The sequence below is a fragment of the Mobula hypostoma genome, chromosome 12 (assembly GCF_963921235.1).
Source record: "Mobula hypostoma chromosome 12, sMobHyp1.1, whole genome shotgun sequence".
NCBI classification, from domain to species: domain Eukaryota; kingdom Metazoa; phylum Chordata; class Chondrichthyes; order Myliobatiformes; family Myliobatidae; genus Mobula; species Mobula hypostoma.
In genome coordinates, this window is record NC_086108.1 from 95,841,485 (window position 1) to 95,869,448 (window position 27,964).

Genomic DNA, 27,964 nt, shown 5'->3' on the forward strand with positions numbered 1-27,964 from the left:
GTCCATGTATGCACAGGTACAATGGAAAACTTGCAGCAACACCACAGCTACATTGCATTATATAGAAAAACATAAAGTCTACACAATTCACTGAAAATTGCATCTGGTATGCCCATGACTGGTAAAACCTAAGGCAAGTTGATGGGAATGTGGGATGAATAAAATGGCATTAGTATAGACTATAGCAAATAACAGGAATTCTGCAGATGCTGGAAATTCAAGCAACACACATCAAAGTTGCTGGTGAACGCAGCAGGCCAGGCAGCATCTATAGGAAGAGGCGCAGTCGACGTTTCAGGCCGAGACCCTTCGTCAGGACTAACTGAAGGAAGAGTGAGTAAGGGATTTGAAAGCTGGAGGGGGAGGGGGAGATGCAAAATGATAGGAGAAGACAGGAGGGGGAGGGATAGAGCCGAGAGCTGGACAGGTGATAGGCAAAAGGGGATACGAGAGGATCATGGGACAGGAGGTCCGGGAAGAAAGACGGGGGGGGGGGGGTGACCCAGAGGATGGGCAAGAGGTATATTCAGAGGGACAGAGGAAGAAAAAGGAGAGTGAGAGAAAGAATGTGTGCATAAAAATGAGTAACAGCTGGGGTACGAGGGGGAGGTGGGGCCTAGCGGAAGTTAGAGGTCAATGTTCATGCCATCAGGTTGGAGGCTACCCAGACGGAATATAAGGTGTTGTTCCTCCAACCTGAGTGTGGCTTCATCTTTACAGTAGAGGAGGCCGTGGATAGACATGTCAGAATGGGAATGGGATGTGGAATTAAAATGTGTGGCCACTGGGAGATCCTGCTTTCTCTGGCGGACAGAGCGTAGATGTTCAGCAAAGCGGTCTCCCAGTCTGCGTCGGGTCTCACCAATATATAAAAGGCCACATCGGGAGCACCGGACGCAGTATATCACCCCAGTCGACTCACAGGTGAAGTGATGCCTCACCTGGAAGGACTGTTTGGGGCCCTGAATGGTGGTAAGGGAGGAAGTGTAAGGGCATGTGTAGCACTTGTTCCGCTTACACGGATAAGTGCCAGCAGGGAGATCAGTGGGGAGGGATGGGGGGGACGAATGGACAAGGGAGTTGTGTAGGGAGCGATCCCTGCGGAATGCAGAGAGAGGCGGGGAGGGAAAGATGTGCTTAGTGGTGGGATCCCGTTGGAGGTGGCGGAAGTTACGGAGAATAATATGTTGGACCCGCATATATAGCAAATGGATGTTTTATGGTCAACATGGACTCAGTAGGTCAAAATCTCGGTTTTCATGCTATATGGTTCTATAGCATATTAACATATTGCATTGCCTATCATCATAACCAGGGGAATACAACTCTGAAACATTAACACCGTTTCTGAAATTGCAAAGGATTCATGCAAATCCCTTCACTGTTAGTACTGTACAATAAATCTGTCCATACCTACCAACAGAGGGGATAATATCAAGACTGAATTTGATTACATTGCAAAAAAAAAAGAGATTGACAGGAAGGGGGATATTTCTGTTTTACTCTTTAAAATAGGACATATTTTATCATTTAAGCTAATGGAGGTCACGGGAAACAGATGTGGGTATATGTTACAGCGGTGATTAAAGAATGGATGAGCTTGTAAAAATCTATAAATTCTGATAAAGAATATAAAGTATCAGTTAAACCTGCTGAGTATCAGGTATGTAAAAATGAAAATAGTTCACGGGTAACTTTTAATAAAATATTTATCTTATGCAAGTCATTTATTACTAAATCTCAATGGAATCCAATAATCTGCCTGAGCATAATTAAGATTGCAATATTTGTCTCACTTAGAATTAAAGAAGAATTAAAACAAGGTTCTGAAAGCCAGCAACCTACACAACATGCTGGAGAAACTCAGCAAATCAGGCAGCATCCGTGGAGGGAAATAAACAGGCCCTGATGAAGGGTCTCAGCCTGAAACATCGACTTTATTTCCCTCCATAGAAAATCAGTCATATTTAATATTTCTGAATATGTCATGAAATTTGTTATTTTGTGGCAGCAGTACAGTGTAGTACATAAAAAAACTATAAATTACAATAAGAAATACATACAGTCTAATTAACATATATATAACGAAATAAGTAGTGTAAAAAAATAGAGAAAAAATTGTGAGATAGTGTTCACGGATTCATTTCCCATCCAGAAATCTGATGGCAGTGGGGAAGAAGCTGTTGCTAAAACATTGAGTGCGTGTCTTCAGGCTCCTGCACCTCCTCACTGATGGTAACAATGAGAACAAGGCAGGTCCTGGGTGATGGGGGACCTTAATGATGGAAGCCGCCCTTCTGCGGCAGTGCCTTTTGAAGATGTCCTCGATGCTGGGGAGGCTCGTGCCCATGACAGATCCGGCTGAGTTCCTCCAGCACTTTGTGTGTGTGTTACTGAAGGTTTGCAGCATCCCACACGTTTGTGAAAAAAACAGTTAACGCAAAGGAAGCGGGAACAGGATCAACAGAAGGAGATGATGTGGTTTATTTATCAGAACATATCATATGAGAAAGGGTTGACTGTACATACCTCACTTTTCACAAACTAAGTCCCACTTAAAGGAAAGTAATCCAGCAACTGTGTGGCTACGACAATAAAATAAATGACAAAAATTCCACTTTAAGATTCCATAACATTAATTACTTTATTAAAATTACAATATTTTACATTACAATTAAAATAAATACAAATTACATCAAGAGCACTGTGATAAAATTATACTCGATAATTTGAACAAATAAATTCACATTTTCTTAGAAGGCTTTGTTTACAAAATATGATCCTAATGTGTTTCTGAAGAAGTATAGTTTATGTCACTAAATGTCACTTTATCTCATATCTGTTTGACTTACTGACCAATAATGGGAATTATGGGCCTTTTGAAAAATAAATTACTTTCTTTGGTAGTAGTACGATATTTTATATATTCCATAAAATGTAAGGTAAATTGGAAGTTATTATACATGAAGTACGCTCTATCTCTAACTAAGGGACCGTGGTAAAGCCAGAACAGCAACACAGTGCATTCTAAATGAACAACAGCATTGATACAAAAATATATTGGTTCCCATCTACCCTGTGCCACTAGGCTGAGCGCATTAGGGTCTTATAGCATTCCTGACTTGTTCAAGTACACCTGCTTTCACATCATTTAATTTCCTCATGGAAGCAAAAAATCCCAAATGGCTTAAAGTCTGAGGAAACAGCACAGTACCTAGCCCAAAAATTCCATTAGTAAAGAATGGACCATTGAAATATGCCAATTTTTTAGAACACCAATACTTTATGATATAGGATTTTGACAATTTGCTTGACATCAGTGTATAAATTAAGACCATAAGACACAGGAGCAGAATTAGGCCATTCATACTTTCCCTCGCAACCCCATTCTCCTGTCTTCTCCCCAAGATCTTTGACGTCCTGACTAATCAAACATCTATCAACCTCTGCTTTAAATATAACCAACGACTTAGCCTCCACAACCATCTGTGGCAATGAATTCCACGGATTTACCAACCTCGAGTGAAAGAAATTCCTTCTCATTTCTGTTCTGAAGGGACATCTGAGGCTGTGCCCTCTGGTGCTGGACTCCCCCACTAACCATTCCACATCCCCCAGGCCTTTCAATATCGGGGGAAAGGAGCCACCAGACAAATACATAGAGAGGCTAATAAGTTTAGGCCACTTGTCAATGAAGCTACGCTCTGAGTGCTGATGAAAGGCCATGGCCCGAAAGGTGACTGTTCATTTTCCTCCATAGATGCTGCCAGACCAACTGAATTCCTCCAGCATTGTGTGTGCATGTTGACCTCTTGTTCATAAGTCATGGATACAGCATGGACTTGGGCCCTTTCGAATCACCGTGTCAGTACTGACCAACAGTCACCTGTTTGCATACGATCTCCTACTTTAATAAAATGTTCTTTCACTTCACTTTTGGGAATGCCGTCTTTACCTCAATGCCAAAATCATTCTCTTAAGAAGAGCTTGAACAGCACAGTGCTTTTATTTGTTCATCTTCCTCAACATAAATTTCCATAATTTATGCTTGTGCTGCACTGCGATATAATTTGGAGTACCATAGTTCTATGGTAGCGCGCTCAGCGATCGCTCAGAGATTCTAATCTCCTTACTGGCTATAGGGTCTCACTACAAGGTGAGAAACATGGCTATTTCTGTGGGGATGGAGACTCCTGAACCAGTGAGGATAACTTCACACACCACCATTGAACTGTTCCCACAGCTTATGGACTTAATTTCAAGGATTCTTCATCTCACGTTCTTGATATTTATTGCTTATTTATTATTATTTTGTTTCCTTTAAAAAAAATTTTTGTATTTGCACAGTTCGTTGTCCTTTGCATTCTGGTTGTTTGCTCGCCATGTTGAGTGTGGTTTTTCATTGATTCTATTGTGTTTCTTTGTATTTACTGTGACAGTCTGCAGGAAAGTGAATCTCAGGGTAGTATTTGGTGACATCTACGCACTTTGATCATGAGTTTACCTTGAACTTTGCCTTTGAAACCCAATTCTTCTTTCTCTACCCTCTCATTTCTAAACCATAAAAATAAAAGTGTGGAACAAAAAAGGAAATAGAAATTAACCAATCATATTTTGACTTCTTTTTCCCTGTCCATTAGTACACTCTCCAATTAAGTGTGTTTAGCATGCCAGCACTTTGATATTTTGAGCACCACTCCAAGAGCCACTGAGTAGATTGCTGAGATCTGTAGTCCAGAACGTCAGATGACAATTACTCTCTTTCGCAATAAAAATATTAATACAAATACATCCCAGTAAGTCATCAGTCAGCATGATTTGCATGAAATGAACACCGAACTTCAGCGCTCTACTTGACTAGTACAGGGAAGATGCAAGTGAGTGCTCTCAGGGGGTAAGAGGAAGAAAATTTCGAGTCTGCGATCATCCATGAAAGGTGCAGCCAGCACAACAAATAAAACAAACTATGCAATCAAGCTCACCTTTAGAAACAAGACAGCACGGATTGTCAGATTTTAATAGACTATATTGCCTAAGAATTTGTATCCAAAATGTTAGTACATTCTAAATACAAAGAAAATACCAAGAAGATTCATTGGTGCTGTGTCCTGCACCAAAGGAATATGTGAAGACTAACCTTGGGCTTGTGTTTCTACCAATGAGAGCTTGCTAGAGGCTTGATGAGGAAACTGAGGTCCTTTAACATCTGCCGGACGATGCTGAGGATGTTCTACGAGTCTGTGGTGGCCAGTGCTATCATGTTTGCTGTTGTGTGCTGGGGCAGCAGGCTGAGGGTAGCAGACACCAACAGAATCAACAAACTCATTCGTAAGGCCAGTGATGTTGTGGGGATGGAACTGGACTCTCTGACGGTGGTGTCTGAAAAGAGGAAGCTGTCCAAGTTGCATGCCATCTTGGACAATGTCTCCCATCCACTATATAATGTACTGGTTGGGCACAGGAGTACATTCAGCCAGAGACTCAGTCCACCGAGATGCAACACAGAGCTTCATAGGAAGTCATTCCTGCCTGTGGCCATCAAACTTTACAACTCCTCCCTTGGAGGGTCAGACACCCTGAGCCAATAGGCTGGTTCTGGATTTATTTCATAATTTACTGGCATAATTTACATATTACTATTTAACTATTTATGGTTTTATTACTATTTAATTATTTATGGTGCAACTGTAACGAAAACCAATTTCCCCCGGGATCAATAAAGTATGACTATAACTATGACTATGAATAGTCAGTGAATTTATTCTTACATTTTAATTTCATCCACCTTTTCTGATTTTAGAACCATCTCAAAAAAAAACCTACAGCCCTTAGAAAAGTTTGCCAAGTATAAAACTACTTGTTTCTTCAGACCACCGACCACTGTGCATCCAGGGATAATTGTCAATGTGTTACAGACTTCCCATCAATGATTTAGATTCTGCTCTAAACCTGGTTCACAGGGAAAGCCGAAAAATTCAGGTTGATCAGAGGAAATCCCAATGTAGTCCCCACTATTCCTCACCACCTCCACTCATTGTCAGTGTGTCCCCGCTGACAACTCTGCCAAGAACTGTCAGGATTCATGCAGAGGGAGGTTGCATATTTTGATATCCAGGAAAGGGCGGCATATCAGCTAGGTTTTTTCTAAATACACTGACAAGATATGAGTAAGGGCAGCATTTATTGCGGGCCCTGAATCAGAAGCTGGTGGTGAGCTATTTTATTGAACTAGCCTAGTCCCTTTGGGTGAAGGGACCCCTGCAATGCCTTTGGATAGGGAGTGGCAGTTTGTCTGCACGTTGGGTGTTTAGCGGTTTTCTTTTGTTTTAATGGGCTTTATTGGGTTTCTTTGTTTTGTGGCTGCCTGTAAGGAGACAAATCTCAAGGATGTATATAGTAAACATACTTTGATAATAAATGTACTTTGTACTTTAATTTAGACCGAGCAACGACAAAGGAATGGCATCAGATTTCCAAGTCAGTGTGACTTGTGATTTGCAGGGGAACCTGCAGGTGGTGGTATTACCCTACAACTACACTCCTTGTCCTTGTATCGAGGTCTGGGAGGCGCCATGCCTCCTATAAATGGTCCACTCTGGAGTCCTGGCAACTTCATGAGGTCAGTCCTTCCTCAATGTCCAACTAGATAGTTTACAGAGCTCTGCAGAGACTGGTTCCTAATTAGAAAATAATCCGTAACCTTTGTACCTAGAATATAACAGCTGGGCAATCTGTCCATATTTTCCTGTGGATGAATATATACATTTTATATGGAAACCCAATTGTGACTACAGCAATATGCTCAATACCTAACCCTTGTCAATAAAAACATCAATCTATACAACTTAAAAATATAAAATATAAACATCCCCATTTATATTTCCAGAAATGGCACTCATCATTTATTTTCTGAGGAAGAATCTGGTGAAAGGCACCACAAAGTAAAGAGTACGTTCCACTCATTTACATGGTGATGTCACTATTCCTTATTTACAAGTTTTAAGGCTGGTGTTTGCACGTGCAAAGATTCAGGAGTATGAATGCTATGATGCTGTCTTAAAAGGTGTTGGATCTCTTTCAATTCAAGGTCTCTATCTCCTGTATCTCCAGTTTTTCCAGTTCTGCCCTACTTGTCAGCAACACTCTGAAAACAGTTCAAGATTCATAGGTCTTTTCGATGACCCCCTTAAGCAGATAACTTGACTCTGTCTGAACCTCTCGGCCAAACCATATACGTACACAGAAATGAGGTCATTAGGAATCTTAATAAGTATATTGTAGAGACATTTTAGGAACACCCCAACTTTAAATGGTTACAGCTCAGCATTACATGTAAATAGTGCATCGATAAAAGTACAAACCTCACAAGCAGACTTTCATTCAGCACCAGAGTTTAGACAGCACATGTAAACGGTAAACTAGCTACAGGTAAACGGCACAGAAAAACATTTAACTGGAGCTGTCACGTGATCTTTGCGCCTTACTTCAGTGACAGCCGGTCTTACTGGACAACTTCCTTCAGGAATGCCCAGATCAGATGGTTGACCAGCTCTGGCTGGTCCTGCTGAAGCCAGTGACTGGTGTCGGGCACAACGGTCAGTCTGAAATAATTCCTTACATAGGACTTTGAGAGCTCAGCCATTCGGAATTCCAGGAATTCTTCGTTTTCTCCCCACAACAACAGGGTGGGTGACACCACCTCATTCTGGTTCAAGGGCAGGTTCCTGTAAAACAAAGGTCACCTTGAATGAAAGAAGTTCAAAGGACAACGCATGGGAATTCGTGCTTCTGTTTTTTAATTTATCTAAAAGTAAACTATGACCCAGTTCCTTTTGTAGTCTGTCATGTTACCCTCCCAGTTCTATCCAAAGAAGGGAGGGAAGTAAAAAGTGGTTAACTATAGACTGTCCGGCTTAACATCTAGTTAATGTTTGGATCAATTATTAAAGAAGTATTATCATCACATTTTGAAAATCGTAATCTAGTTAAGCCGTTAGTATGACAACATAAAGGGGAAATTTTGTCTAACAAATTTATGAGTTTTTTGAGGAAGTCTTCAGCAGAATGAATGGGGGAGGAGGGGAAATCAGGAGTGAATGGGGGAGGAATCAGGAGTGAATGAGGGAGAGGGGAAATCAGGAGTGAATGGGGGAGGAATCAGGAGTGAATGGTGGGGAGGGAAACCAGGAATGAATGGGGGGGATTAGAAGTGAATGAGGGGGAGGGGAAACCAGGAGTGAATGGAGGGAGCGAAACCAGGAGTGAATGGGAGGAAGGGAAAATCAGGAGTGAATGGGGGAGGGGAAAACTAGGAATGAATGGGGGGAATTAGGGGTGAATGAGGGAGAGGGGAAATCAGGAGTGAATGGGGGGGAGGGGAAAACAGGAGTGAATGGGGGGAGGGAAACCAGGAGTGAATAGGGGGGGAATTAGGAGTGAATGAGGGAGAGGGGAAATCAGGAGTGAATGGGGGAGGGGAAATCAGGAGTGTATGGGGGAGGGAAAATCAGGAGTGAATGGGGGGTGGGGATAAACCAGGAGTGAATGGGGGGGGAGGGAAACCAGGAGTGTGTGGGGGGAGGGGATATCAGGAGTGAATGGGGGGTAGGGATAAACCAGGAGTGAATGGGAGGGGCAAGGAAACATTTTGGAGGGGGAATAGCCAGATGTCTTGGTACATATTGGTACCAATGACATAGGAAGGACATACAATGAGGTCCTGAAGAGGGGATTTAGAGAGCTCGGGAGAACGGAGAAGCATGACCTCCAGGGTAGTAATTTCTGCATTGCTGCCTGTGCCACCCGCCAGTGAGGGTAGAAACAGGATGATCTGGCAGATAAATGCGTGGCTGAGAAACTGGTGCAGGGGGCAGGGCTTCAAGTTCTTGGATCACTGGGATCTCTTCTGGGGGAGGTATGACCTGTTCAAAAGTGATGGGTTGCACCTGAACCTGAGGGGGAACCAATATTCTCACAGGCAGGTTTGTTAGAGCTGTTGGGGAGGCTTTAAACTAATGTGGTGATGGCGGGGGTGAGAACCAGAGTGAAGGGACTCAGGATAGGACGGATGTTAAGAAAGCAAAGGTAGCATGCAGTCAGACTGTTAGGAAGGGAAGGCAGATGATAGGACAAAATTGCAGCCAGCAGGGTGAGGATCAGTGTATTAGGGATGCAGAATGAAAAAGGGTAGCAAATACAGTACTCAAAGTGTTATATCTCAATGCACGGAGTATAAGAAATAAGGTGGATGATCTTGTTGCGCTGTTACAGTTTGTCAGGTATGATATTGTGGCCATCACTGAATCATGGCTGAAGGATGGTTGTAGTTGGAAACTGAAGGTCCAAGGTTACACATTGTATTGGAGGGATAGGAAGGTAGACAGAGGGGGTGGAATGGCACCAATTCATTAGAAAGATAAAACATAGGATCAGAAGATGTTGAATCTTTGTGAGTTGAGTACTCACAAAGTCCTTTGAGGACGTTGATCGTAGTTATATACAGGCTTCCCAACAGTAGCTGGGATGTTGACTACAGTTACAATGGGAAATAGAAAAGGAGTGTCAAAAGGGCAATGTTATGATAGTCATGGGAGCTTTCAACATGCAGGTTGAATGTAAAAATCAGGTTGGAAATGGATCTCAGGAGACTGAGTTTGTTGAATGCCTAGAGTAGTTTGTCATTGAGTCTACTAGGGGATCAGCTGTACCAGCTTGGTTGTTATGTAATGAACCGGAGGTGATTAGAGCATTTAAGGTAAGGTAACACTGAGGAGGCAGTGTTCACGATATGATTGAGTTCAACTTGAAATTTGAAAGAGAGAAAGTAAAGTCTGATGTAGCAGTATTTCAGTGGAGTAAAGGAAATTACAGTGGTATAAGAGGGATTGGCCAATATAAAGCGGCCTTGAGGAAAGAGAAGCAGAATAAATGGTGTAAAGGTAATGAGGTAGAAGGGCTAAAGTGTGTGTACTTCATTGCAAGAAGCATCAGGAACAAAAGTGATGAACTGAGAGCTTGGATACATACATGGAATTATGATGCAGTGGCCATAACAGAGACTTGGCTGGCACCAGGACAGGAATGGATTCTCAATATTCCTGGATTTCAGTGCTTTAAAAGGGATAGAGAGGGGAGAAAACGGGAGGAGGGGTGGAATTACTGGTCAGGGATACTATTACAGCTACAGAAAGGGTGGGTAATGTAGCAGGATCCTCTTTTGAGTCAGTATGGGTAGAAGTCAGGAACAGGAAGGGAGCAGTTACTCTATTGCTGGTATTCTATAGGCCCCCTGGTAGCAGCAGAGATACCGAGGAGCAGATTGGGAGGCAGATTTTGGAAAGGTGCAAAAATAAAAGGGCTGTTATCATGGGTGACTTTAACTTCCCTAATATTGATTGGCACCTGATTAGTTCCAATGGTTTAGACGGGGCAGTTTGTTAAGTGTGTCCAGGACGGATTCCTGTCACAGTATGTTGACAGGCCGACCAGGGGGAATGCCATACTAGATCTAGTACTAGGTAATGAACCAGGTCAGGTCACAGATATCTCAGTGGGTGAGCATCTGGGGGACAGTGACCACCACTCCCTGGCCTTTAGCATTATCATGGAAAAGGATAGAATCAGAGATGACAGGAAAATTTTTAATTGGGGAAAGGCAAATTATGAGGCTATAAGGCTAGAACTTGCGGGTGTGAATTGGGACAATGTTTTTGCAGGGAAATGTACTATGGACGTGGTCGATGTTTATACTTTATACTTCATACTTCATTGTTGCCAAACAGTTGGTACTAGAACGTACAATCATCGCAGTGATATTTGATTTTGCGCTTCACACTCCCTGGATTACAAATATTAAATATTAAAAATATTAAAAATAGTGAAAGTTAGTAAATATTAGACATTTAAATTATAAATCATAAATAGAAAATAGAAAAATGGGAAGTAAGGTAGTGCAAAGAAACTGAGAGGTAGGTCCGGATATTTGGAGGGTGCAGCCCAGATCTGGGTCAGGATCTGTTCAGCAGTCTTATCACAGTTGGAAAGAAGCTGTTCCCAAATCTGGCCGTACGAGTCTTCAAGCTCCTGAACCTTCTCCCGGAGGGAAGAGGGACGAAAAGTTTGTTGGCTGGGTGGATCGTGTCCTTGATTATCCTGGGAGCACTGCTCCGACAGCGTGCGGTGTAAAGTGAGTCCATGGATGGAAGATTGGTTTGTGTGATGTGCTGCGCCATGTTCACGATCTTCTGCAGCTTCTTTTGGTCTTGGACAGGACAACTTCCATACCAGGTTGTGATGCACCCTAGGAGAATGCTTTCTACGGTGCATCTACAAAAATTAGTGAGGGTTTTAGGGGACAGGCCAAATTTCCTTAGTTTTCTCAGGAAGTAAAGGCGCTGGTGGGCCTTCTTGGCAGTGAACTCTGCTTGGTTGGACCAAGTCAGGTCATTTGTGATATTGACCCCAAGGAACTTAAAGTTTTTGACCTGTTCCACTTGTGCACCACCGATGTAAATTGTTTAGAGATCTCTTGCAGGATGTTAGGGATAAATTTGTCCTGGTGAGGAAGATAAAGAATGGGAGGGTGAAGGAACCATGGGTGAAAAGTGAGGTGGAGAATCTAGTCAGGTGGAAAAAGGCAGCATACATGAGGTTTAGGAAGCAAGGATCAGATGGGTCTATTGAGGAATATAGGGTAGCAAGAAAACAGCTTAAGAAGAGGCTGAGGAGAGCAAGAAGGGGGCATGAGAAGGCTTTGGCAAGTAGGGTAAAGGAAAACCCCAAGGCATTCTTCAATTATGTGAAGAACAAAATGATGACAGGAGTGAAGATAGGACTGATTAGAGATAAAGGTGGGAAGATGTGCCTGGAGGCTGTGGAAGTGAGCGAGGTCCTCAATGAGTACTTCTCTTCAGTATTCACCAATGAGAGGGAACTTGATGACGGTGAGGACAATATGAGTGAGGCTGATGTTCTGGAGCATGTTGATATTAAGGGAGAGGAGGTGTTGGAGTTGTTAAAATACATTAGGATGCATAAGTCCCAGGGGCCTGACGGAATATTCCCCAGGCTGTTCCACGAGGCGAGGGAAGAGATTGCTGAGCCTCTGGCTAGGATCTTTATGTCCTCGTTGTCCACGGGAATGGTAGTGGAGGACTGGAAGGAGGCGAATGTTGTCCCCTTGTTCAAAAAAGGTAGTAGGGATAGTCCGGGTAATTATAGACCAGTGAGCCTTACATCTGTGGTGGGAAAGCTGTTGGAAAAGATTCTTAGAGATAGGATTTATGGGCATTTAGAGAATCATGGTCTGATCGGGGACAGTCAGCATGGCTTTGTGAAGGGCAGATCGTGTCTAACAAGCCTGATAGAGTTCTTTGAGGAGGTGGCCAGGCATATAGATGAGGGTAGTGCAGTGGATGTGATCTACATGGATTTTAGTAAGGCATTTGACAAGATTCCACACGGTAGGCTTATTCAGAAAGTCAGAAGGCATGGGATCCAGGGAAGTTTGGCCAGGTGGATTTAGAAATTCCTTGTCTGCAGAAGGCAGAGGGTTGTGGTGGAGGGAGTATATTCAGACTGGAGGGTTGTGACTAGTGGTGTCCCACAAAGATCGGTTCTGGGACCTCTACTTTTCATGATTTTTATTAACGACCTGGATGTGGGGGTAGAAGGGTGGGCTGGCAAGTTTGCAGATGACACAAAGGTTGGTGGTGTTGTAGATAGTGTAGAGGATTGTCAAAGTTTGCAGAGAGACATTGATAGGATGCAGAAGTGGGCTGAGAAGTGGCAGATGGAGTTCAAACTGGAGAAGTGTGAGGTGGTACACTTTGGAAGGACAAACTCCAAGGCAGAGTCAAAGTAAATGGCAGGATACTTGGTAGTGTGGAGGAGCAGAGGGATCTGGAGGTACATGTCCACAGATCCCTGAAAGTTGCCTCACAGGTAGATAGGGTAGTTAAGAAAGTTTATGGGGTGTTAGCTTTCATAACTCGAGGGGTAGAGTTTAAGAGTCGTGATGTAATGATGCAGCTCTATAAAACTCTGGTTAGGCCACACTTGGAGTACTGTATCCAGTTCTGGTCACCTCACTATAGGAAGGATGTGGATGCATTGGAAAAGGTACAGAGGAGATTCACCAGGATGTTGCCTGGCTTAGAGAGTATGCATTATGATCGGAGATTAAGGGAGCTAGGTCTTTACTCTCTGGAGAGAAGGAGGATGAGAGGAGACATGATAGAGGTGTACAAGGGGCTCCACAGGGGACTGTCTTGTCTCCCTTTCTCTTCACCATTTACACCTCGGACTTCAACTACTGCACAGAGTCTTGACATCTTCAGAAATTTTCTGATGACTCTGCCATAGTTGGATGCATCAGCAAGGGAGATGAGGCTGAGTACAGGGCTACGGTAGGAAACTTTGTCACATGGTGTGAGCAGAATTATCTGCAGCTTAATGTGAAAAAGACTAAGGAGCTGGTGGTAGACCTGAGGAGAGCTAAGGTACCGGTGACCCCTGTTGCCATCCCGGGGGTCAGTGTGGACATGGTGGAGGATTACAAATACCTGGGGATACGAATTGACAATAAACTGGACTGGTCAAAGAACACTGAGGCTGTCTACAAGGAAGGTCAGAGCCGTCTCTATTTCCTGAGGAGACTGAGGTCCTTTAACATCTGCCGGACGATGCTGAGGATGTTCTACGATTCTGTGGTGGCCAGTGCTATCATATTTGCTGTTGTGTGCTGGGGAAGCAGGCTGAGGGTAGCAGACACCAACAGAATCAACAAACTCATTCGTAAGGCCAGTGATGTTGTGGGGATGGAACTGGACTCTCTCATGGTGGTGTCTGAAAAGAGGATGCTGTCTAAGTTGCATGCTATCTTGGACAAAGTCTCCCATCCACTACATAGTGTACTGGTTGGGCACAGGAGTACATTCAGTCAGAGACTCATTCCACTGAGATGCAACACAGAGCGTCATAGGAAGTAATTCCTGGCTGTGGCCATCAAACTTTACAACTCCCCCCTCGGAGGGTCAGACACCCTGAACCAATAGGCTGGTCCTGAACTTATTTCCTGGCATAATTTACATATTACTATTTAACTATTACTATTTATTATTTATGGTGTAATTGTAATGAAAACCAATTTCCCTCAGGATCAATAAAGTATGACTATGACTAATAAGAGGAATAGATAGAGTGGACAGCCAGCGACTCTTCCCCAGGGCACCACTGCTCAATACAAGAGGACATGACTTTAAGGTAAGGGGTGGGAAGTTAAAGTGGGATATTAGAGGAAGGGTTTTTACTCAGAGAGTGGTTGGTGTGTGGAATGCACTGCCTGCCTGAGTCAGTGGTGGAGGCAGATACACTAGTGAAGTTTAAGAGACTGCTAGACAGGTATATGGAGGAATTTAACGTGGGGGGTTATATGGGAGGCAGGGTTTAAGGGTTGGCATAACATTGTGGGCTGAAGGGCCTGTACTGTGCTGTACTATTCTATGTTCTATGTTCAAAGTAAATTGGAGGGAGCTGCTGGCAGGGATGTCAGCAGAGCAGCAATGGCTTGAGTTTCTGGGAAAAATGAGGAAGGTGCAGGATAGATGTATTCCAAAGACAAAGAAATACTCAAATGGCAAAATAGTACAACTGTGGCTGGCAAGGGAAGTCAAAGCTAATGTCAAAGCAAAAGAGAGGGCATACAACAAAACAAAAATTAGTGGGAAGATAGAGGATTGGAAAGCTTTAAAAAGCTACAGAGAGCAACTAAAAGAATCATTACGAGGGAAAAGACAAAATATGAAAGCAAGCTAGCAAACAATATCAGAGTGGATAGTAAAAGCTTTTACAAGTATGTAAAAATAAAAGAGAGATGAGAGTGGATATAGGACCACTAGAAAATGAGGCCGGAGAAATAATAACGGGGGACAAGGAGATGACAGATGAGCTAAATGAGTATTTTGCATCAGTCTTCACTGTTGAAGACACTAGCAGTGTGCCAGATGTTGAAGGGTGTGAAGGAAGAGAAGTGAGTGCAGGTATTATTACAAGGAAGAAGGTGCTCAAAAGGCTGAAAGACCTAAAGGTACATGTCACCCAGACCAGATGAACTGCACCTTAGAGTTCTGAAAGAGGTAGTGGTACAGATTGTGGAGGCATTAGAAATGATCTTTCAAAAATCATTGGACTCTGGCAAGGTGCCAGAGGACTGGAACATTGCAAATGTCGCTGCACTTTTTAAGGACAGAGGAAGGCAGCAGAAAGAAAATTATACACCAGTTAGCCTGACCTCAGTGGGTGGGAAAATGTTGGAATCAATTGTTAAGGATGAGGTGATGGAGTTCCTGGTGACAAAGGACAAGATAGGACAAAGTCAGCATGGTTTCCTTAAGGGAAAACCTTGCCTGATGAAGCTGTCGGAATTCTCTGAAGGAGTTACTAACAGGATAGATAAAGGAAATGCAGTGGATGTTGTATATTTAGGGTGGAATTTGAATGTGCAGAAGATATCTTCCAAGATGCCTCATAAGAGATTAAAGTCACAGAACGGGAGCCAATGGTGCTGTATATTGGAACGTACAGAGGACTGGACAACGCATTTATCTTAAGCAGAATAATGGCTACATTTATCTAGGAATTTCTACAGCGTTCAATTGCAATGCAACCCTGTATGATTTCACAGTGAGACTAAATGTTTCCTGAGCTCCAGCTGCATGCAATGCTTCCTTGGTAACTTCGGATGCCTCATCATTTTTTCACATAACCATATGCTCCTGTGAAGCAGGCTCTGCCTATCTTATGTTGCTGTTCTGAACTTCATTTACAATCATCAGAAATAATACTTTCTTACCCTTGAAATGGAGCAGGATTGAAGCTCACAGATTTCTTAGGGAATTACACTATGCCTAATTGTGTTTATATATTGCATTCAAATCAGGAAAGCATCAAAGGAATTTTTAATGGAGCGTTACAAAATATGATTTCACCCGCAAATGTCACCATTCTTCCGGTACCAGCGTAGCTCATTTGCCCTAACCATCCATCTTTGGACTGTGGGAGGACACTAGAGGATCGGGTAAACCCACGCGTCAGGGCGAGAACATACAGACTCCTTACAGAGTGTGGCAGGAACTGAACCCCCATCTGTGATCACTGGTGCTGTAAAAGCATTATCCTAACCACTACTGTGTCACTCTACAATACTACTTACAATATTGGTCTCCTTATTTAAGGAAGGATATTAGGGCGGGAGGAGAAGATGGCGGTGCGACACAGCGTGCGCGGCTCTCCGGTGAAATGATATCGTATTTGTTAAATAGGGGCCGTGCACAATTCTGATTTGATGGAGACAGCCATGAGGAGCATGGAGGAACATCTGGAGTAACTTCTGAAATGCCTGGTTCGCTGCCGCTGCTACTGTGCGATCGAGAATCTCCGGAGGGAAGGCCCCAAAATCCTCGGCTTTGCCTGCTGCTGGCAGCCGGGGCTGGGGTTGAAGTATTCAGCAGAGATGGTACTTGGTGCTCGGTGTCGGAGGGCTGGACGGAGCTCAAAGTTTTTGGACGACTCAGAGTCGGACTGTGGTCGGGTATGGCAAGGAGATTTTTCTTCCTTCTCCCGCCTGCGTGAGATGTGGGACTTTCGAGAGACTTTGAAATTTTTACCGTGTTAATGGCCTGTTCTTCATCAAGTTACGGTATTGCTTGCACTGTTGTAACTATATGTTATAATTATGTGGGTTTTGTCAGTTTTTCAGTCTTGGTCTGTCCTGTGTTTCTGTGATATCACACTGGAGGAATATTGTATCATTTCTTAATGCATGCATTACTAAATGACAATAAAAGAGGACTGCGTGTCCTCATAATCTAATCTAATCTAATCTAATCTAATACACTCCTCCAAGAGGATCACAACCTTGTTGTGGTTTGGAGGCTTGTGTGCCTCAATGACCCGTAGAGCTATGTCAGCTGGAGTCAGGGCTTTATGCTTTGGCTCTTGATAGGGTCACCCATGCTAAACAGGTCAAAGGGCAGAGGCCAGACTAAGAGTGGTCCACCAGTCCTCCAGGTTCAGGGAATCAACTCAGGGCTAACAACCCTGACTGGTCAAACAAAACTGTTACGGAAACAGCAATGAAGAATTCTATATCTGAGTGAGACGGTATTCCTGAGCCTCCACCCAGGACTTCTTACTTTATACATTATTGTCGCCAAACAATTGATACTAGAACATAAAATCATCACAGCGATAGTTGATTCTGTGCTTCACGCTCCCTGGTGTACAAATCGATAGTAAATATTAAAAATTTAAATTATAAATCATAAATAGAAAATAGAAAAGGGAAAGTAAGGTAGTGCAAAAAAAAACGAGAGGCATGTCTGGATATTTGGGGGGTATGGCCCAGATCTGGGTCGGGATCCGTGCAGCAGTCTGATCACAATTGGAAAGAAGCTGTTCCCAAATCTGGCCATACGAGTCTTCAAGCTCCTGACCCTTCTCCCGGAGGGAATAGGGATGAAAAGTGTGTTGACTGGGTTGGTCGTGTCCCTGATTATCCTGGCAGCACTGCTCCGACAGCGTGCGGTGTAAAGTGAGTCCAAAGATGGAAGATTGGTTTGTGTGATGTGCTGGGCTGTGTTCACGATCTTCTGCTGCTTCTTCCGGTCTTGGACAGGACAACTTCCATACCAGGTTGTGATGCACCCTAGAAGAATGCTTTCTACAGTGCATCTGTAAAAATTAGTGAGGGTTTTAGGGGACAGGCCAAATTTCTTTAGCTTTCTCAGGAAGTAAAGGCGCTGGTGGGCCTTCTTGGCAGTGGACTCTGCTTGGTTGGACCAAGTCAGGTCATTTGTGATATTGACCCTGAGGACTTGCATGGCTGACGGCGGTGAAAATCACCGACACCTTGAGAGGAAGCCCTGAACATCGCCAGAGATGGACGACCTTCAACACCGGTGGTGAGACAGGCAGAAGGGATTAATGCTTTGGGAGCAGTTCAGATAAGGTTTAGCAGGGTAATAGCTGGAACAGACAGGTTGTCTTGTGAGGAGAGATTCAACAAAAAGAGCATGTGCGCCAATAACTTCAGAAGATTGAAAGGGGATTCAATTAAAACTTATGGAACCCTGAGGATTCTGGACATGATGAATGTTGAAAGGTTGTTTTCTCTTGTGGGAAAATTAGAACTGGTGGTCCTGGTTTGAAAATAAGGATTATTATTTAAGACAGAGATGAGGTGAACTTTTCTCCTCAGGCAGTCCAGAGTCTTTGGACCTCTCTTCCTCAAGGAGCAGGGAGAGAGTGTCATGGAATATTTTTGATGTAGAGGTAGGTAGATTCTTGATGGGTGAGAGGTTGAAAGGTTATCAGGCTTGGACAGGAATGAAGAGTCAAGAATGACCCTGATGTTATGAAGGGAAAGAGCAGGTGGGGGGGGGGTGTGTGTGTGTGATTGTGTGTGCGTGTGTGTGTGTGTGTGTGTGTGTGTGTGTGTGACAGAGAGAGAGAAAGTAAGTGTGCGTATGTGTGCATGTGAGAGGTGAGGCAAACAGAACAGATTTCCTCTGTAGTACATTAGTCAATTGAGTGAGTTTTGTAACAGTCCATTAATTTCACAGTGACTGTTATCAACAACAGATTTTACTCAACATTTACGTAATTATTAGAAAGTAAATTTCCTAGCTGCTACAGATGAACTCACATCTCATGTGCAGTGATCCAGGTTTCTCAATTACTCATCCAGTAACCATGCTCCCCTGCAGACTTTAGGTAACTACAAGTCATCCTAATATGAACGATGTGTTGGCGTGTGAGCCGGTGTATAGTATTGTCATGTGGCTTCAAGGCCCATTTACAGAGCAGCAGTATCAACATATCCGTGCTTTTTCACTGTGGAAATAAGTCGAGGCTTCAGTGAATGTTCTCAATGAGTAACAGGACTGTGAGACAAACTCAGAATTATGGTGAACTAGACTTACAGATTCTGTCTATAGAGAAGCTAGCCTCTGAATGGGCTGGCAGAGTTGTACTGAAGGAGGCAGATGTAGCACTTGCCTGGCAGAGGCTTCCATGTATTTGAATTGGACATATCCCTTGTATTAATGGGTGGGCTTTATTTTCAAACGGTGACCACTAGTTCGGGAGGCACCCACAACAAGAAACATTCTCTCCATACCCCCAGAGACCCTTCAAGATCCTGTACATTCAATTAGATCCCTTCTCAAATTCGAAACACTTGTAATGGCAGGAATGGTAGTCTGATAAAGGTAACACTGAAACCTGCACCTTAATTATGCCCTAACTTTGTCAAAAGGAAGGTAAAAATTTTACTATAAATTTTCATATCCTGGAAAAAGTTTTATAAAGTGCTGTAAAAGTAGAAAAATCTCCCAAAATGTTACATCTCTCAAAATAATCTCTCAAAAAATCTCACAAAATAATCATCAGACTAAAGTTTGACACAGATTGATGTTCTGATGCAGACAAGTTTCTCCCAAAGGTGACAAGCTGGAACTGTGTTAGCGCTAAAGAAACGATCAATTTGAAAAGAGACCAAAATAGGTCAGGCTCTCTCATGTTGCCTTCAAGCAGACGAACCTTGCAAATTGTGTCAAGATAGGACCCCGCTCATGGATTTGCTATTGTATTTATATTTGTTCATAAGAACACAAGAAAGTAGGACTAAGAAGAGGACAACACACATAAAATGCTGGAGGAACTTAGCAGGTCAGGCAGCATCTGTGGAAAAGAATAAACAGTCGATGTTTCGGACCAAGATTCTTTATCAGGATGGATTTACTCAAAGTGTTTATTCTTTTTCATAGATGCTGCCTGGCCTGCTGAGATCCTCCAGCATTTTGTGTGTGTTTCTTCGATTTCCAGCATCTGCAGGTTTTCTCTTGTTTGTGAGTGGGAACAGGAGTTGGTCTCTGAGCCCTTCAGTTTTATCATGGCTAATTTGCCCAGGGCCTGGTCTCTTCTGTGGGAGTTCTCTATAGCCCTCAATTCCCCAATCTTTCAAACATTTATTGACTCCCTCTTTACATACCCCCAATGATCTAGTCTCAAACACCATCTGGGGCAAAGAACTTCAGCAATTCACCATCTCTGTGAGAAGAACATGAAGGTGTACCTGGAGCCAAATATGGAGTGAATCATTAAAGGGCCTTTTGAGTCTGGAACCATCTGTATTAAATCTTTGCACAGGCTCTGCTTTTTTCTAACCTTACTTACAACACTATACCTGAATATATTCCTGAAGTGGCTGAGGGGTCCAGAGAAAGCTTCAGGCTGGGAAAATATGTACAGATAGGCTTCGATCTCATCCGCAGTCATCCTGTACTCTTTTGTCCTAATGCCAGTGCTCTGACTTGTGAATAAGTACTTCAGCACCTATAACAAAAAATAGTGGTTAAATGTAGAGTCATAGAACACTACAGCGCAGAAACAGGCCCTTCAGCCCATCTAGTCCATGCCAAGTTATTATTCTGCCTAGTCCTATAGACCTGCACCCAAACCAGAGTCCTCCTTTCCCCTTTGATCCATGTACTTGTCCAAATTTTTCTTAAATGTCGAACTCGAACCCACAGCCATCACTTCCAGTAGCAACTCGTTCCACACTCTCACCACCCTCTGAGAAATGAAATTCCCCCTCTTGTTCCCCTTAAGCATTTCACCTTTCACCCTTAACCCATGACCTCTAGTTCTTGTCTCACCCAACTTCAGTGGAAAAACGCCTGCTTACATTTAACCTATAATTTTGTATACCTCTATCAAATCTTCCCACATTCTCTTACACACCAGGGAACTAAGTCCTAACCTATTCAACTTTTTCCTATGAGTCAGATCCTCGTCCCGCCAACATCCTTGTGCATTTTCTCTGTGCTCTTTCAATTTTATTGATATCTTTCTTGTAGGTAGGTGAGCAGAGAGGCACACAATACTCCAAATTAGGCCACACCAACATCTTATACAATTTTAACCTAACATCCCATAACAACCACGTTGTTATATGTGTGTTTATTCAGTATGCTGAAAGCACTGTCCAGCCTCTAGTTCATTAATCGGATTTCAGATTAGTTTATCGTCATATATACTGGGGTGCAATGAAATTCCTTCCTTGCCTGAAGTTCACAAAATAAACATGGTCATAGTAAACAGAACAATGAGAGAAAAACTACAGAATGTTACAAAGATTGCAGTGCTAACTCAAGTAGGGTGGAAGGAAATGCCAAAATAACGATAACGTTATTATAGGACATTAATAGGAAGCTTTAGAGAGGGTGCAGAGGAGATTTGCCAGAATGTGGCCTGGATTAGAAAACATGTCTTAGGAGAATAGGTTGTGTGAGCTAGCACTTTTCTCTTTGGAGAGAAGGAAGTTGAGAGGTGACTTGAGAGAGGTGTTCAAGACTATGAGGTATAGACAGAGTGGACAGCTAAGAGACATTTTTCCCAGGGCGGAAATGGCTAATACAAGGGGTCAAAATTTTAGGGTGACCGGAGGAAATTATAGGGGGTGGGGGATGTCAGAGGTAAGCTTTTTTTACAAGGAGAATGGTAGGTGCATGAAATGTGCGACCTGGGGTGATGGTAGAGACAGGTATATTAGAGACATTTGAGAGATTCTTAGATTAGCACGTGATTGAAAGAAAAAGAATGGAAGGCTGTTTGGGAGAGAATGGTGGGATTGATCTTGGAGTAGGTTAAAGGCTCAGTATAACATCATTAGCCAAAGGTTCTGTTTTTCAATCATATGCTAATCTAAGAATGTCTTAAATGTTCCCAACCAGCACCCCCGGCTGTGGGAAAGCTATTGCAAGGTATTCTAAGGGCCTGGATATACAAGTCCTGAAGGATCTTGGGCCCAAAATGTTGACTGTTTATTCATTTCCATAGATGCTGTCTGACCTGCTGAGTTCCTCCAGCATTTTGTATGTGTTGAATCTGCAGAATTTTTTGTGTTTGACAAGGACTGTTTAGGGATAGTCAACATGGCTGTGTGCAGAGATAAATTGTGTCTAACCAATCTTATAGTTTTTGAGGAAGTTACCAGGAAAGCTGATGAAGGCAAGGCAGTGGATGCTGTCTACATGGACTGCAGCAAGGTCCTGCGTGGGAGGTTGGTCAGGAATGTTGACGGTGGTGTCTCAAAAGAGGATGCTGTCCAAGTTGCATGCCATCTTGGACAATGTCTCCCATCCACTACATAATGTACTGGGTGGGCACAGGAGTACATTCAGCCAGAGACTCATTCCTCTGAGATGCAACACAGAGCGTCATAGGAAGTCATTCCTGCCTGTGGCCATCAAACTTTACAACTCCTCCCTTGGAGGGTCAGACACCCTGAGCCAATAGGCTGGTCCTGGACTTATTTCCTGGCATAATTTACATATTACTATTTAACTATTTATGGTTTTATTACTATTATTATTTATGGTGCAACTGTAACGAAAACCAATTTCCCCCCGGATCAATAAAATACGACTTTGACTATGACTATGACTATGACTATGTTCAATTCTTGGCATTCAGGATGTGAGGTAGTAAACTGGATTAAACATTGGCTTCGCGGAAGAAGCCAGAGAGTGGTAGTAGATGGTTGTTTCGCTGACTGCAGGCCTGTGACTAGTGGTGTACCGCAGGGATCAGTGCTGGGTCCATTGTTGTTTGTCATCTGTATCAATGATCTGGATGATAGTGAGGTGAACTGGAACAGCATCTATGTGGACAGCTCCAAGACTGGAGGTGTAGTGGGCAGTGATGAAGACTATCAACACTTATCTAATGGGATGACAGACGTCAGAGGAGTTTAATGAAGACATGTGTGAGGTGTTGCACTTTGGGAGGACCAACCAGGGTAGGTCTTACATGGTTAATGGTAAGACACTGAGGAGTGTGGTAGAACAAAAGGATCTGGGAATACAGGTCCATAATTCATTGCAAGTGGTGTCACAGGTAGATGGGTCATAAAGAAAGCTTTTGGCACACTGGCCTATGTAAATGTATTGAGTACAGGAGTTGGGATGTTATGTTGAAATTATATAAGATGTTGATGAGGCCTAATTGGAGTATTGTGTGCAGTTTTGTTCATCTAACTACAGGAAAGATGTAAGTAAGTTTGAAAGGGTACAGAGAAAATTTACAAGAATTTACAGGAGGCTTGAGGACCTGAGTTATGGGGAGAGGTTGAACAGGTTTGGACTTTATTTCCTGGAACATAGAAGACTGAGGGTAGATTTGATAGAGTTATATAAAATTATGGGGGGTATAGATAGGGTAAATGCAAGCAGGCTTTTTCCAGTGAGGTTGGGCGAACTAGAGGTCATGGGTTAAGGGTTAAGGGTGAAAGGCGAAACCATGAAATGCGAAAGTCCAGATGCTGGAAATCCAAAGCAACACACACACACACACTCACTCAAAGTGCTGGAGGAACTCAGCAGGTCAGGCAGCATCTCTGGAAATGAATGAACCACCGTTACTTCAGACAGAGACTCTTCTTCAGGACCGAAGAAGGTGAAATGTTTAAGGGGAACGTGAGGAAGAACTTCACTCAGAGTGTGGTGAGTGTGGGGAACAGGCTGCTAGAGGAAGTGGTGGATGGTTCAATGTCAACATTTAGGAGAAATTTGGATTGGTGCATTGATGGGAGGGGTGTGGACGGTATTGGTCCGGGTGCAGATCGATGGGACTAGGCTGGCTAATGGTTCAGTACAGAGTAGAAGAACCTGTCTCTGTGCCCCAGAGTCCTGTGACTCCATGACTCTAGAGGTAGGATTAAGTCTATGGAAACAAGGTGATATGTAATGCCTAACAGTGACACAATGGTGCAACTAACAGAGCTGCTGCCTAACAGTGCCAGGGACACAGGTTCAATCCTGAGCTCCACTACTGTCTGTGTGGAGTTTGCACATTTTACCTGTGACTGGGTGAATTTCCTCCCAAATCTCAAAGCCATCCGGCAGGGATTGAGGAAAATGTGAGAAGACTGAAAAGTGGGAACCGAATGCTGAAAGGTCTCATCCTGAAACGTCGACCGTACTTTTTTTCCCGGATGCTGCCTGGCCTGCTGAGTTTGTGTGCGCTGCACAGTACGGTGAAAAGGATGTTTAACGGTCAGCATAGACACAGATGAGCTGAGTGGACTGATTTAGTGCCTCACCTCTCCCTGACTCCATAAACACATTCTGTAGTAGGATGATTTGTTTTTGTTGCACAATAGTATAGCAGTTAGCGTGTATCGCTAAATAAAATGGAAGGTTTAGAGAGAGTGCAGAGGAGATTTACCAGAATGCTGCCTGGGCTAGAGAGTATGCCTTATGAGGATATATTGAGCGAGCTGGGGGGATTCCTCTTTGGAGCGAAGGAGGATGAGAGATGACTTGACAGAGGTGTTCTAGATGATAAAAGGCATAGATTGAATGGACAGTCAGAGGTTTTTCCCAGGATTGAAATGGCTGATACAAGGGGTCATAATTTTAAGGTGATTGTAGCAAAGTATGGGGGGGGGGGAGGAATGTTCATTTTACACAGAGACTGGTGGATGCTTGGCATGTCCTGCCAGGGGTGGGGGTTGTAGAAGCAGATACATTAAAAGAATTTAATAAACTCTTGGATAGGCACATGGATGATAGAAAAATGGATGCTATGTAGGAGGGAAGGGTTAGATTGATCTTAGAGTAGGTTAAAAGGTCCTCACAACATTGTTGGGCCAAGGGGCCTGTACTGTGCTATGTTCTGAGCTCTAAAAGGGAAAGCTTTTCTGTTGAGAAAGTTTCAACCTGAAACATAGTTTCTCTCCCTCCAGGTTTGCAGACCTGCAATTTAAATGCCAGATTTCCATGGCCCACAGTGCTTTATTTCCTTCTTTCCAGTGCCTACACTTTCTTCTGTATTTTATCCTCTCAGACTCTAGTTAGGGATGCCTGAATCTCTGGGGATTGAAGGGCTGTGACTGGGTGAGAGAAGATCACCCACGAACTAAAGCTGTTGCAGGTGCTTCCTGTGTCTGATAAGTTAATCCTGGGAGGCTGTTAGCAACACACAGAGATGCCAAATGGACCCAGGCATTGCTTCATCATCACTTGCTTAAAATTCTGCTACTCACGAGGCCACTGTACAGGGTTCATACACCAGCAGGTAGTTTTAATCAGAAGGCCAAGTCCTGCTGAGAGTTGATTATTTCTCTTTTGCACTATTAATTTTTTAAATTTTTGTAGCTTATAGTAATTTTTACATCTTTGCATGGCACTGCTGTCACAAAACAACAAATTTCTCGACACATGTCAGTGATAATGAACCTGATTCTCACCCTCCATCCAGGCCACTGCCAGAGAGTCCAGGAGCTCAACCTTGTCCAGGCAGCTGTCCCCCTCTAAGGCAATCCTCCACTCACCTCCCTCTGACCTCAGCTACCCATCACGTTAACCTCTCCAATGCACCTCATCAGCTGCAAGATACTGGCATTCTACCCAGACCCTCCTTTTTTCTGCCCGCCCCATTCCCATCACCTGCCCTGTGTTCCCATCATCCGCCCTGCGCTCCCCAGCAAACGCCTGAATTCCAATCATGTGCCTGAGCCTCAGTCCATTACCACACCCCCCCCAACCCATCCGCTACCCTTCACCCAGACAGTTCCTCGCTTCTGTCACTTCCTTATATTTGCCTCCATGGTGGAAAAGAACAGGGAGGGGGGTTTATCTAACTCACACACAAAAATGCAATATGACTCAGGTTAAAACTCAGATCCTATAAATGTATGGCGTGTGGTGTGGTGTGGCATGGTGTGTGTGTGTGTGTGTGTGTGTGTGTGTGTGTGTGTGTGTGTGTGTGTGTGTGTGTGTGTGTGTGTGTGTGTGTGTGTGTGTGTGTGTGTGTGTGTGTGTGTGTGTGTGTGTGTGTGTGTGTGTATGTGTGTGTGTGTGTGTGTGTGTGTGGTGTGGCATGGTGTGTGTGTGTATGTGTGTGTGTGTGTGGCATGGTGTGTGTGTGTATGTGTGTGTGTGTGTTGTGTGTGTGTGTGTGTGTGGTGTGGCATGGTGTGTGTGTGTGTGTGTATGTGTGTGTGTGTGTGTGTGTGTGTGTGTGTGTATGTGTGTGTGTGTGTGTGTGTGTGTGTGTGTGTGTGTGTGTGTGTGTGTGTGTGTGTGTGTATGTGTGTGTGTGTGTGTGTGTGTGTGTGTGTGTGTGCAGTCACACATTAGCTCCTGAGGACATTGAACATAAAAGTGCAACTGCCCTGTGACGCGAACTAGAACATAGAACACGACAGCACAGTACAGGCCCTTCAGCCCACAATGTTGCCCTTCTCTAGGGTCAATCTAGCCCTTCCCTCCTACACAGCCCTCCATTTCTCTATCATCCATGTGCCTATCTAAGGGTTCAAGTTCAAGTTTAATTGCTATTCAACCATACACAGCTCAACCACACATGTATACAGCTAAACGAAACGGTGCTGCTCCAGGGTCAAGGTGGAAAATACAGTACAGTACACACAGTCTCACACAGCACATGTAGTTATGATAGTGCCTACAGTCACAAGAACAATACTAGCACAAGTTCCTGAGTGGCATGGTGATTGTGCATGGGATGTTATATTAGAGCCATGTTTCTGCAAGAACAAGCACACAGTAGTTCCCTATCTCGCATTGTGTGCACCCCAGCGAAGACAATCCAGCTCGACTTCCATTTCCACTCTGGAAAAAAGTACTATATCACTCAACTCACTCGCCCCGTCACTGAACTGTTCCCACAACCTATGGACTCACATTCAAGACACTTCCTCTCATGTTCTCAATATTTATTGCTTATTATTATTATTATTATTATTAGTAGTAATATTTCTTTCTGTATTTGCATATTTTGTCGTCTCTTACGCACTGTCTCTTGGTGCTGTCTTTCAATGATTATATTATAGTTAATGGATTTATTGAGTATGCCCACAAGAAAATGAATCTCAGGGTTGTATATGGTGACACATGTGTACTTTGACAATAAAAATCACTTTGAATTTTGGACTTTATCTAAGCATTTCAATGAAGTACATGTAATATATTCAAGAACCAAAATCCAACAGGTTCAAAATAATGTAAAGATATGCTCCATAGTCAGTTCTCATGGTTGTATTGCAAACAATAGCAACAATTTACTCAGTGAGTTCATTACTTGTGCTCATTTTATTTTGTGACTGTATGTGATGGATTGCAATTATATACTGTGTGTGACTATATGTACTGTGTTTTGCATCTGGGCCCCAAAGGAGCGATGTTTCATTTAGCTGCATGCATGTGTATGGTTGAATGACAATGAACTTGGACTTGAGGAGCAAATCAAGAATAACAAGGGGTGACTTAACCCCAAATTTAAATGTGAGAGACAAACTCCCAACTATAATTTATTAGCAGAAAGTAAAGCAATGTTATAATTGTCCAAATAAACCTTTTCTATATCATCAACAATGATACAAAACTCATACAATTTATTACTGGCCTAAATTAACTGTAAGTTCTTGGACTTAGAAATTAAAATTAATGAAATCATTATTTTTGTTTACACATTATAAATTTTAATGACCCTTCCAATCAATTCTCCTGTGTCTGAATCACAGCTCACCTTGAAGTCACTTATAGTAAGAGCAAATTCAGGAAGCCACGGTACTTGGCAGAAGAAAAAATAACTCGATTTCATCAGTTGGGAGGGATGTCGCACCAGATAATCTGAAAAACAATGTATCAATAGAATGCATATAAATTTGGGGAGTTTCTTTAGAATGCTTTAACAATAAATATTTTAATGCAACATACACTCAGTGGCCACTTTATTAGGTACACCTGTGCTCCTGCTCGTTAATGCAAATATCTATCAGCCAATCATGTGGCAGCAACTCAATGCATAAAAGCATGCAGACATGGTCAAGTGTTTCAGTTGTTCAGACCAAACATCAGAATGGGGAAGAAATGTGATC

General features: G+C 43.2%; 1 protein-coding gene across 1 annotated transcript in view; it reads right to left on the reverse strand.

The window, feature by feature from the left end:
* Positions 1-2,599: 2,599 nt before the first annotated feature.
* The window catches only part of ephx4 (epoxide hydrolase 4), a 78,640-nt gene continuing 53,275 nt past the window's right edge, over positions 2,600-27,964 (reverse strand). The window contains exons 5-7 of the mRNA XM_063064661.1: positions 27,613-27,716; positions 20,246-20,394; positions 2,600-7,724 (exon numbers count right to left, since the gene is read on the reverse strand). Of these exons, the coding sequence (XP_062920731.1) occupies positions 7,502-7,724; positions 20,246-20,394; positions 27,613-27,716 (476 nt within the window). The 3' untranslated portion in view covers positions 2,600-7,501. The remainder of the gene's footprint in view (positions 7,725-20,245; positions 20,395-27,612; positions 27,717-27,964) is intronic.